This window comes from Vipera berus (assembly GCF_964194415.1).
Source record: "Vipera berus genome assembly, chromosome: 5".
Lineage (NCBI taxonomy): Eukaryota > Metazoa > Chordata > Lepidosauria > Squamata > Viperidae > Vipera > Vipera berus.
In genome coordinates, this window is record NC_138207.1 from 33,270,438 (window position 1) to 33,283,423 (window position 12,986).

Here is a 12,986-nt window from a genome sequence, read left to right on the forward strand (position 1 = left end):
TCGATCAGAAGATCGGCAGTTTGGCGGGTCGAATCCCGAGTGCCGTGTAACAGAGTGAGCGCCTGTTACTCGTCCCAGCTTCTGCCAACCTAGCAGTTCGAAAGCACGTAAAAATGCAAGTAGAAAAATAGGGACCACTACGCTGGGAAGGTAACAGCGTTCCGTGCGCCTTTGGCGTCTAGTCATGCCGGCCACATGACCACGGAGATGTCCTTGGACAAGCGCTGGCTCTTCAGCTTTGAAACGGAGATGAGCACCGGCCCCTAGAGTTGGAAACGACTAGCACGCATGTGCGGGGGAACCTTTACCTTTTTTTTAATAAATAAGGGTTAGCCACATGTTCTTGGAAAAGATATAGACACTTTAAGGAGCTGCTAACAGAAGCTACCTGTATGTCCAAGCATGCTCTGTTAGTTCATTGTTTCCCTTCAGATCAAAGTTGTCATACTGTATATCTTGACCTCTTCTCTGTGGACCTATTTCTGAAGGGAGCCTCTGAATTCATGCCACTTCCTATTCAAGGAACTGAATTTAACTGATATCTTCTTTTAAAGGATTGGCATTACCATTTTTAAAAAAATCTAATGATTATTTGGATACACTCTGCAATGAAGCTTTAACATGAGATATATTCATTTTAATTATTATCCTCCCTTGGTTCGTCTCTTTCCCAAGGAACATACACAGCTGTTTTTCATTTTAGGTTTAGGTTAGGTTTATTCAATTTCTATACCGCCCTTCTCCCGAGGGACTCAGGGCGGTTAACAGGGCGGTTAACCTAATTTTACTCAGAAGACAGGTCCTACTAGTCCAATATTGACAGCACTCAGCAGCAAGAGTTTCCAGGATCCAAATATCTTTATTTGGAAATATGTCAAAGACCTTTTGTCAACCTCTATTCCATCACCATAAGAAAAAAAATATCGATTGAATAATACATACTATTTTCTGTTTTTTCTCCAATAGCTTGAACAGATGACATGGTTTGAACAATAATACCTTTTGGAAAATCAGACCATGATGTTGGCTTGCCATCCACAGTAATAATGTGACGTAGTAGAGGAATCTGAGAAACAATATACTACAGAGAAGGAACATATATAGTGCTTAGAATCTTCGTAGCACATAGATTTTTAAAAAATCTGCTAAATTAAACTATAATCATCTTAAGAGCAAATAAACTATATTCAGCTTAAGATCAAGTAACCGACATTAAAATATATATTACTTCACATCTACTTCAGCGCATTCTACTGCTGACTCCTCTGACAGATATTTTTTAAAACATTTGGCAGCATATTATCTGTTTTAATATATAGCAGATTATTCAAAGATGTGATCCTCAAGTATGCTGGGTATCAAATTTTGGCCCACGAAACTAATATTCAAATAAGATGTTTTCAGTCCTTTTATGGGAAAATCCTCAGATATGACATGATTTTTCCATGGTTTGTTCCACTGGGTACAAACAGATAATAACCCATTTTGTCACTTTTAAAATTTACCAGCCTTTCCCTCCTTTCCATTTTAAGTTGCTTACACTGTAGTAATGATTAATGGGCATAACACAGCATTTATAAGATAGCTGCTCAAAAATGCTTGCACTCTTTCTTTGCATGTTAAATTATATATATTATGAACTATGTTGGACTTATGACGCAAAAGCAATAAGATGCTTTGGACTACAGAGGATTGTTCATGTATAACCTCTCTGCCACTCCTTAAAGTAGCTGAATCTTTTCCAGGGATCATACAGCTGCCCTCTAGAATTGCAGCACAACCCTGGAAAAACAGAATTAGATTTCAGGAGTTATAGAGAGGTTTTAACAATAGCAGAGCACCCTTCTGCCTTCAGCTCTTGAAAGCTGTGCAACTCTAGTTAATAGGAAATGACTATCAAGAACAATAGACAGGTGCATTATGCTCTGTCATTCTTGTAAACTGCATTATACCAAGCAGAAGAAATAACCCTTTTTAAAGAGGTAAATATACTTAATCATCTAGGAATGCAAAAGACTATGCTCACACATTGCAGTAGGCCAGTTTGCTCTACAATATTTTTTTAAAAACACAATGGACTAAATTCATACAAACTGTTATGCCAGGGGTGTCAAACTGCCAGCATGCAGGCCGGTTGCATCATGTGGAGGCTGAGTCCATCCCAGCTCTGGCAATGCAAAAAAATTGATACATTGCGACACATCATGTGACGTGGCGAGTTTGACACCCGTATGTTAAGCCATAAAATACAGTTTACAGAGTGTTGTTGGGTTTCCGTATCGTGCTAAATTAGAAAAAAATGGCTACATTATTCTTTAGCACGATACATAGACACATCTAAATATCAGAATTATTTAAACATTAACTTAGGGACCACAGAAAATATTAATTATCTTTTCCTGCATACAAGCCATCCTTTTTTTTGTATTTGTGTGATTTTATAAGAAAACAAAATCTTTAGAAAACAGAAAAGAAGAAAGATGTTATATTATTATTTATTTAATTTTTTATGGCTGTCCACTTCAGAAGGATCTGGATGTTTTACAACAAATTTTTAAAAGTTCAAAAAGTTTAGTAACAAAACGTAACAATCTGGAGTACAGAACAATATAACAATAAAAAACACAAAACTCAATAAATATTCTGACCCCACTCCTAATAAGCCACATGTAACGTTTTCTTCCACAATATTAAAGAAATAAAAGAGGTGTATATACCTGAGGGCTGTATTTACCTTCAATTTTGTTTCCATCAGTTCCTTGCTAGTAATAATGGTTGTCACCTCAGTTTCATTTAATCCATGCACTATTGCAGGGCCTCCCAGAGTAGCATAAAGTGTGACAACTAGTAATAAAGGGGAAAGAAACAATTTATTTCCTACTGCAAATATTCAGAATATTTCAAACATGTATGACATAGTGTAAATACACAGTATAATAGTGATTTAAATTCAATATTTTGAACTGCGAAAGGAATCAAGTCCAAAATTTGAGCCCAAAATTTCCATTGCTAGGGAAGACAATTAAATGAATTCTGCCCCATATTATGCCTTTTCTTGCCACAGTTGTTAAATGAATCACTGCAGTTACACTTGGTAACGAGGTTGCTATGTGATTCTGGTTTCCCCATTAGCTTTGCTTATCAGAAGGTCGTAAAAGGTGATCCCATGACCCCAGGACACTGCTAGTTGCCAAGAGTCCGAATTTTAATCACGTGACCATGCAGATGCTGCAACGGTCGTAAGTGTGAAAAAGTCACTTTTTCATTGATGTCATAACTTGGAACAGTCATTAAACGAATGGTTGTAAGCCAAGGACTACCTGTTTCACAAGCTACTCATTTTCTCACTGCAACTATGTTTCTTCAAATACTGTAAACAGAATATCTACATGTAGTCCTCAGCTTATAATGGTAACTGGAACCCAAACTTCTGTCACTACGGAATGTGGCAATAAAGTGTGATTTCATGTGTCTGCGTTGAGTAGTGCTGGCAAACCCAAGGGTCCCTGTTGCCATTATTAAATGAGAATGATGGGTTCTTAAGTGAGGACCTTCTTGTTACTTCCTGCCTCTTTACAACAAGCAGAGTCAATGAGGAAGCAGGCAGGAAGTCACAGGGAGGCTGTCCTGGACTGGAGTGGATGCTGCTGCAGCCCAGTAATGTAGCGCAAATAGCTAACCCAGCACTAACGCAAACACTACATGAAGGCAAATACACATATTGCAGGATCCAGTCTGGGTCTGTCACCGGGACCAGAGGTTTACATTCCAGTAGAGAGAAGTTCCCTGAGGATGGGCTGCAACATCAGTCTGAAAGCTCAGAAGACTAAACCTCTGGTCCCAGTGACCCACCCAGATTGGATCCGACTACATCCTGGACCTTTGGAGATCATATTGGGGAAAGAGGGCAGGCCATTCTGTTCCTTGACCTCCCTCCCAAATTGGCACCTGCTTCCAGGATAAAGCCATCTGGCTCTACTGGGTAGGAAGGCCATGTGATGCAGTGACTGCTTCCATAAAAAGTGATCTACATTACAAAGCAACTAACTGGTGAGAGGAAGTGGGGAGAAAGATATGGGACACAGCAGATTGGGGAGCAAGACCAAGGCTTGTAAAGTCTCAGTGGGACTTGGAAGCAGGCCCAAGGCCTATAGAGACTCTGATGGGTGGGAAGTAAAGCTTTGGGTGCAAAGCTTCGGGAGTATGGGGGAGGCCTTGGAAGCAGAGGTCAGGCCATGTGTGGAAGTGAGGAGGTACTGCAGTATGGGCCTCGGTCTGCATTAGGCTCCCTCCTGCACCCAAGGCAGCCTGTGTAACTGTGCAACAACTGCATTGAGAGCAGGAATGGGGGGTCATTAAGCAAGGCAATCATGTGAGCACCTTGCTTAATGACTGTCATGATTTGCAACCATAACCAGCAGGCTTCATTACGGACATAAACCTATAATGATGGAAATGATGATCTTTCTTATTCCTCTTTCAATTGCTTGGCCAGTAGCACTACCAGTACACATCATCACCAGACCACCATTCATTTATTCTCCAAGAACATCGGTAGAATGTTAGGAAAAATGTATTTTCAAAAGTCACTTCTTCCAGATTAATGACAAAACTACAGTATTTATTTTGGAAACAAGGAGTTGGAGCAGGAGGTATATTTTGTACAGAATACAATTCCAAATTGTTGCAAAGCAAATTCACATTTCTTTAATTTGGTAGGAAAAAGTACAAAAATTGTTAGTTTCCATGTGCTGCTTGTGCTTATTCCAGTGACCCCTATTACGAAACATAAAACTTTCCTAGCCAGCTCTCAGCAAGCTATAGCAAAAAAAAACACAACCCCAATCTCTTAAGTAACTATATAAACAAAATGAAGTTCATGGCCCAATGAAGTTATGGAACAAAAGAGGCAAGACAAGCTATACCAGTTGGAATCCAAATTTTTGAAGAGTCTGGTCTACTGAGTTGCTACCGTACTTAGCACTGCGCATAAGCCTTTTTCATGCACACGTGTCATAAATAAAAATAACAAGGAACAATATCTGTAGGTTAATATTTGATGTTTTCTAGCAGTGATTCAAGTTAAAAAGAAAACCCATAGAAAAACTATGCATAGCATCAGAAGAGAGCTATTTAAGTTTGCATAGCATCAGAAGAGAGGTATTTAAGTTGTGACAGCAAAATTTATTATGCTCAATATTATTTTAAAGTTGGCTGCAGAAATATATAATCAGGTCAACAACTAAATGGTTATCAATCTTGAAATTATAACATTAGATACATATAGTCCTCAACTTTCTAACATAGTGCGTCATTAAGTGGGGCATCACACGAACACACCCAATTTTAAAATCTTTTTTACCATGGTCATAAAGCAAACCACCTGTGATCATTAAGCAAGATATCACATGACTGCAAAGTCAATGGGGATGCCGATAGGAGGTAAGTTGACTTTGCTTGTCGGAAGTTGGAAGTTGTTGGAAGTTTACAAAAAGCAATCACATCACTGCAGGACACTGCAATTACATAAGTGCAAGCCAGCTGCCGTGTGCCCAGATGACGAGCACATGACCATGGGGATGCTGCAATAATTGTAAGTACGAGGGCCAGCTGTCAGTCACTTTTTTCAGTACCATCAGAACTTTGAATGATCACTAAATGGTGGTCATAAGAGAAGGACAACCTGTGCATGTTTACAAAGGATATGAATGGAGAGTGTGGATGCTATATTTCCATTTATTATAAAGTTTGAATAAAACAAATATATTGTACACCAACAGAATTCTCAAACAAAATTCAGTACCAGGATCCAATCTGGGTTGGTCGCCGAGACCAGAGGTTTTTCAGTACCGATGCGTATATAATTCTCTCAAAATATCGAGGTATGTTTAACAATATGATACTATTTTGTGCTATTTTATGCTAAAAATAAGCCAGAATTTTAAAAATTAGCAACTAACAAGCATTGTAATAGCAAGCATATTTATTGTGTAAACTTAAATAATTTTTAATTCATTGTATTTCACTGGTCAATTCTGACTTTAAAAAGATGTCTACGTGAAAAGTGTACGACAATGCTTCCATCTGCCAGCAAGTAAGTCAGCCAAGTTCATTAATTTGGGATCACAAATGCTGCGTCATGCTGTGAGCTGAAGCACGTCTCAGGAACTTCAAATGTCCAGTTAAATACTATCTCTCTTGTTACCCCACTCAAATCATAATTGCAAACATTTCTATACCAGATGTTTCATTCTTTCATTATACATTATCACACTGTAAACAGAATCCTCTTTTTGAAAAGTTACATTTACTGAAGACAGAAACTTGCCAAATTTCCTCGTAAGAAATATATATTATTATTAAAATACTTTGATTTCTTTCTTAGCTGTCATTTCCTTATTAACTCTCTGAGGATTTTCTTTATAACTGACACTGATCCAACACAGTAACTTCCAATGGAATTCACTGTAGGGTCTGCAATGTCCCTGAACAAATATACTAGGCTAGTTTAAGCAAAATATTAATTTCCAAATAAAGGGAATAATTATATATTTCAATTCCTAACTTGTACTGGACTGTGTGGATGACCTTGGGGATAAGATCAAAGAGATTTATTTATTTATTTTATTACATTTATATACCGCCCTTTCCCGAAGGACTCAGGGCGGTTTACAGGGTGATTAAAAGCAAAAATACAAAAGTTAAAAACAGATTAAAAAAATTATATTCGTCCCTGCATAAGTAAAACCCGTTAAAATTAAAATTAAAACTAAAATTAAAATTTTCAGCCTGGGCCAGAGAGCTCGAAGAGCCAGGTCTTCAGGTCCCGGCGGAATGAACGGAGGTCGGGGGCAGTCCTAAGCTCCACTGGCAGCTGGTTCCAAAGGGCAGGCGCACCCACTGAGAAGGCCCTATCCCTGGGTGTCGTCCGCCGGCAATCTCTTACCGGTGGCACCCTGAGAAGACCCTCCCTGTGGGAGCGCACTGGACGAAGGGAGCTTGATGCCGGCAGCAGGTGTTCCCTCAGATATCCCGGACCCAAGCCATTTAGGGCTTTATAGGTCATCACCAGCACCTTGAATCTCACCCAGATGCTGCCTAAGAAACAATTTAACAGTTAGGAAGGACCTACCCTGACAGATCAAGCAGTTATAAATGGTGGTGGGAAGTTAATACTTTCAGACTTGCAAGATTCTGTTTAATGCAGCCTTGCAATAAAGTGGAATTAGTTCATCTAGTTCTATTTCCTGTCTGGTTTACCTGGGAGGGCTGACATAACTACAGCTGTCTCTCCTGAGTCAAAATCCTAAACTAAGTATTTCACTTATTGAAGTACAAGAAGAGGAATATGGGAGCACGTATCAGACTTTATACAGCATCAACCCATGGTTATACATTCTGTCAGAAACAGATCAGAGTAAACAAGTCTTTTTCTCCCTCTGTTTGAGATTACAAGTTCACTATTAATTTCTGTCCATACTTCACAACTGAACTATTTGGATGGAGTTTTACCACAGAAATATTACTGTGGACGAGGATGTTATTCTGTATTAAGCCACATTACAATCAAACTACCTTATTCCTCTTTAACTCAACATGTACAAAGTCCAAATTTTTTGCTATTGAAACACTTGCAGACTAAATCAATTTACTTAATTAAAACACAGCTGGAGCTACAAGCTTCTAAATTATAAGAACCTTCATAAACAAATTAAAAATATCATGTCCAGAGTTGATAATTTACTACAGACAAACTATACGTGTATGTGTGTCTTTGAATCAGTCTTGACTCCATGTGACTAATGGACAAATCCATACATTTGTCCTGGCAATTCTTTTGGAGGGGTGAGAGAAAAACTAGCCCAAAGTCACTCAGCTGGCTCCCGGGCTTTAGAAAGATCTCCCAGCTTATAGTTCAGTATCTTTCACTATTATACCAAACTATGCTCACAGTCAAATTACTATATTGTATATAATCCTTATTCCAAAGTAACTGGGATTTAATAAAGATTATTATCCCAGAAGTGGGCAGAAGACTGCAGTCTTAAACCATGTAGGACCCTGAAAATAAGAATGGCATTCCAGAAAGTATATATGGGAAGAAGGAAGAAGTGATATCTGTTTCTTCATAAAGGTTACAATTTGTGAAGTACTCCTTTGAAGGCTTACTCTACTTTCCAGAATTCTTAATTCTTATAACCCAGTGCCGCTCCAAGATAGAAGGTTGCCTATCTATTAATTAGGTCAGGGCTTTTCAACCAGTGGTACGGGTACGCACATGGCAGGTGGTACGCGACCATCCTAGAAAAGTGGTAGTGGGGGAGGGGAATGAGCTGAACTGGTAGCAGCACTACACAACCCGGATGGCTAGAGCTGCAGGGCTGTCAGGGCTCAGCGGAAGTGCCAGGATCAGCGCCAGGCTCCAGCTGAAGCCCGGTGCTGATCCTGACGCTTCTGCTGAGCCAAGAAGAAGCGCCGATCAGCTGGAATATTGCAGCATCTCCAGGGTCTTGTGATTTACATTCAGATGCTTGGCAACTGATTCATATTTATGATGGTCACAGTGTCCCAGGGTCATGTGAAGTGACCAAAACCGGGTGAAACCACCCAGCAGATGGGGGAAATAAAAACCACACACACCCCCACCCCACCCCTGCTGCCAATCCTCAACAGAAATGCTCACAACAATGAAAACCTCAGACAGGAGGAAGAGCGCCGCCGGGCGGGCAGGCAGGCAGGTGTCTTGCTCGGCTGTGGCTTGGGGGGGCACTTTTTTCAGTGCCATTGTAACTTCAAACAGTCACTAAACGAACTACCTGGACTTCATCACTTTTTTCTTTTTTTTTGGTCATCAAGTTTTTGACACCTTGCTAGGCAACTGGTGGTACACGGATGTTGCCATATCCTAAAAGTGGTACAATGGGTGAAAAAGTTGAAAAGCCCAGAATTAGGTAATCTGAATTACTGTAAAAACGGAACTGGGATTTTCCAATGATTATTATTCAACCAACCTCATTTTTCCCCATTATATTTTTTTCTGCTTTCTTTATATGGTGCCAGATCTGGAAGAATACTAGATTAAAAACAAAACGCTCTTCAAGTTACTTTTTCCTTTTGCTAAAAACAGAGATCAGAATTCAGAAAAGAAATTGCAAAAAGGCTATCTAGATTTCCTTTATTTCTCTTAAAGTTTATCTTCCTAAATAACAACAACAATATGCAGTGCTTTTTTTCTAAAAAAAAAAAAGGTGCTGGAACTCTCATCTTGGCAGGCGCAGGAGGCGGGGGGGGCGGCGTTGCTGCAGTCACGGGTGCGAGGGGTGTTGGTGGCAGGCTGCCCCCTGGGGCTGGCGCGGCTGGTGCTGTGGGAGCAGCGGGGGCTGCTCTATATGGCGGGGCTGCACGGGATGGGCGGCGGAGACTGTGTGGGCCAAGTGATGCAGAGCGGCCACTTAGGCACAGGTCCAAGGCACAGGTCCAGCACCAGGTAGGCCACCAGCCTGGCTGACACGGGTGAGCACAAGGAAGGAGTGCACATGGACTGCGCACAACCCACCTCCCACTCCTTGTCCTCTCTTACTTACCTAGTTGAGATGGTGTAGTTGGGCAGCAGGGAGGGATGCAAAGTTCCTGCCAACTCGCCTTCGCTGCAGACAACTTGCCAGTGCAACGTTTGCCGGCCAGGTCTTTTGGCACGCTCAGCAGCAATTCATATTGGCTTTTGAAAGCCAATAGGCTTTTGAAAGCCAATAGAGGAAGTAGCATAGTTTGTGCAAAAGCTTTTTTTTTGTGCAAAAAAAGGTGCCAGAACGCCATTCCAAGCGTTCTATGAGAAAAAAAGCCCTGCTTTTATGTTTTAATCTTATGATTTTAAAAATATTGTAAGTTGCCCCAAACCCCGCCATGTGGATTGCATACAAATATTATTTAATCGGTAAATAAAGGTAGAACATATGTTAAATATACATCAAATGATAATATGCTTCCCTACAAAGTCAATTCTTGCTCAATGACAGACCAAGGAGTTAACTCGGAAAGGCAAGAGGAAAATCTAGAAGAGGTCTGTGCAACTTGTAGAAGGGAAAGGCCCACACTGATAAATTAAAAATCTTTGTGGTCTGCAAAGGAATGCTGGTGGGCTAATCAATGATTTGGTGACTAGAGGAGCATCTACAGTGTTGGAGTTCGTGGTCATGGTAAGCCATGGAGGCACTAGGCAACATGACTTTCAGGGTAGTGGTGGTGATTTTATTACTTAAAAATAAAATGAATGCAAATGCAAATTATACAATTTTTTGTGCAAAAATAAAACAAAATAACAGATTTAAGAGCTGTTATCCTTAGATAAAAAATAATTCCATCATCCAAAACTTTGTTATACTGTATTTAATGAACATATGCTTTGGGATTAAAAAAAAGACTGACTACATTTGATTCTGTATCATCATAGCATTAAAACAAAATTCGAACAGTGTATGAAATATAGAGGTTCCCTAAACATCTGCTGGCTATATCTATACATTTTCCTTGATAGCACTCTATTGCTTTCTTTTTAGCCTTTTTTTCAACTTCCCAGCTTAAAAAAGGCAAGGCACCGGGAGCTGAAATTTACAGAGACTATTTAAGCAGGTTGCTAAGCAACCTGTTCACACTCGGCCCTTCTTACCCTCCCACTTTTAAATTAGCCTGTACGGATTGCATTTCCTTCTATTTGAGCCATCTGAAGGCCTGTCGCTGTGATGCATTCTGCTGCTCTGCAACCTGGCTACCTGAGGAGAATTTGGCTCTCCGGAACAGTTTCCTTCAGCGCTTTTTTTGTGTGTGTGTGTGCAAAAAAAGTTGCTGGAACGACGTTCTGAGCGTTCTCTGGGGAAAAAAGCCCTGGCTATATCACATGTAATTGAAGATTGTAATTAGTTGCGTGTACACGTTCAGCAAGTGTGATGTATTTGTGCTGGCATTTCTAGGCCTCTTTCCAACCACATCCAGAAAAATTTGTAACAAACATTGGAATTCTTAAGGCCATGTTTAGTATTTCCCAGCAATCTGTTACTGGAAGGAAAAAGCAATCCCTGCTGCGTTACTGATCCCAGAGAAGCATTTGCATGTATGCAGGTATCTTTAGGGTGCCATAATTATGGATGAGAAATATTGGTTGCAAAGTTGGCATTTTGGGATGTAATACAGATATTTTGGACTTATTTTTGTTTCTTTGCATGTTTGATATTTTTAAATGGCATATGCTACTGACTACGCTTATGCACATATGTAATATCTTTTGCTAGGATACATGACCACTGCTTTTCCAGAATGTGAAAAGTGAAAGATTGTGACTAAACAAAATTTTAATGTACAGATAATACCACCAGAAATTATTTTAGCCTTTTTAATAAATGTTGTTATTGATGTTAAGCTCACCGTGGAAAACATCATATATTGTTATGTATATACTAGGTTAATTATTTAAAGACTGAAGTGTAACATAACTAGATTCTAAATAATCTATTTTTCAAAACAAACAACAGTCCAAACAGTAAGAGTAAAGTCCAAATTAAGAATATTTCATTCTTAAGAATTGTTTAATTTAAAGTGGTTTAGTTGTAATAGATGGTTAGATTCAAAATAGTTTTCAAGAGTATGTACAAAAGATAACTATTTTTTTCTAGTATCAGCTAAATTAGACATATTACATTGAGAAAAATGTTTCTCATTTCTTTCCTGTTACCTTTATTGATTTCATTGCAGAGATGTTAACATAAGAAATAGATTATTTTGTTATCTAATTTTACCTTCCAAAAGACAGAAGCAGATGAAAACTGTGAGGTTCTTTCCTGTTGGCTTTTTTGAATTAGCTGTTTTAGATTTTAAAAGTTTAGTTCCCAAAGAAGTAACCCTGTAAATAATTTTAATGTCCTCCTCTAGTGCAGGCTCTTTTATGACTCAAGGACTTCAACTCCCAGAATTCCTGAGCCAGCATGGCTCAGCTTGGAAACCTCTCCCTTTCCCCTCAGCATGGCTGGCTCAGGATTTCTGGGAGTTGAAGTCCACGAGTCATAAAAAAGGGCCAAGATTGCCTAGCCCTGCAATAGGCTTTCAGAGGGAGGTTTGTGGTTTTTTTGCAAAAAAAAAGGTGCCGTAACACCGTTCTGAGCGTTCTCTGAGAAAAAAAGCCCTGACAATATGACTACAATTAGTCTTTGAGTTACAACCACAATTGACCCCAATTTTATGTTGCTAAGTGAAACATTTGTTAAGTGAGTTTTGCCCCATTTTATTAATTTTCTTGCCACATTTGTTAAGTGAATCACTGTAGTTCTTAAATTAGTAACATGTTCAGTGAATCTGGCTTCCCCAATTACTTTGTCTTAAAAGGTGATCACATGATCCAGGACACTGGAACTGTCATAGTTATGTGTCAGTTGCCAAGGAATGGTCATAAGTCACTTTTTTTAAGTGTCGTTGTAACTTTGAATGGTCACTAAATAAACTGTTGTAAGTTGAGGACTACCTGTATTTGCCAGTAATGTTACGGATGACAGGCCAATCCTCCTATTTTAGGTAGGTTGGAACTACAGCTCCCAGAATTCCCAGATGGGTATTTCTCCAAATTGTAGATTCTTTTTGAATGCCTGGATAAGTAAGTTAAACAAGCATACAAACAGAAGCACAGAAGAAAAAAACCAAAGACTGATACTGTACTTACGCTGGAAGTTGTTCATGAAGCAAGCTTGTGCTACAATCATCCATTCTGCTCTAGTTTCACAGAAAATGGCAATGTTGGTCTTTGGTTGTTGGCCCAGCATTACTAATCCATCACCAAAAGCTTTAGCTTTTTTAAAAACATCATCATATGATAGCCAGTGATATTCGCCAAGTATAACCTGAAAAAATTATAAACTTTTTAAATATAGAAACTATACACACAGACACATACAATTATGTTCTGTAATTATGTATCCTGTATCCTGTGCCCTTCTTCTTCTTGC

General features: G+C 39.3%; 1 protein-coding gene across 4 annotated transcripts in view; it reads right to left on the bottom strand.

Moving 5' to 3' along the window:
- The window catches only part of ACSL3 (acyl-CoA synthetase long chain family member 3), a 67,558-nt gene that overhangs the window by 21,550 nt on the left and 33,022 nt on the right, over window positions 1-12,986 (bottom strand). For all 4 annotated transcript variants that reach the window (XM_081329342.1, XM_081329343.1, XM_081329344.1 and 1 more), the window contains 3 exons: window positions 12,704-12,881; window positions 2,735-2,844; window positions 943-1,081 (listed from right to left, as the gene is read on the bottom strand). In XM_081329342.1, coding sequence (XP_081185468.1) covers window positions 943-1,081; window positions 2,735-2,844; window positions 12,704-12,881 — 427 coding nt within the window. The remainder of the gene's footprint in view (window positions 1-942; window positions 1,082-2,734; window positions 2,845-12,703; window positions 12,882-12,986) is intronic.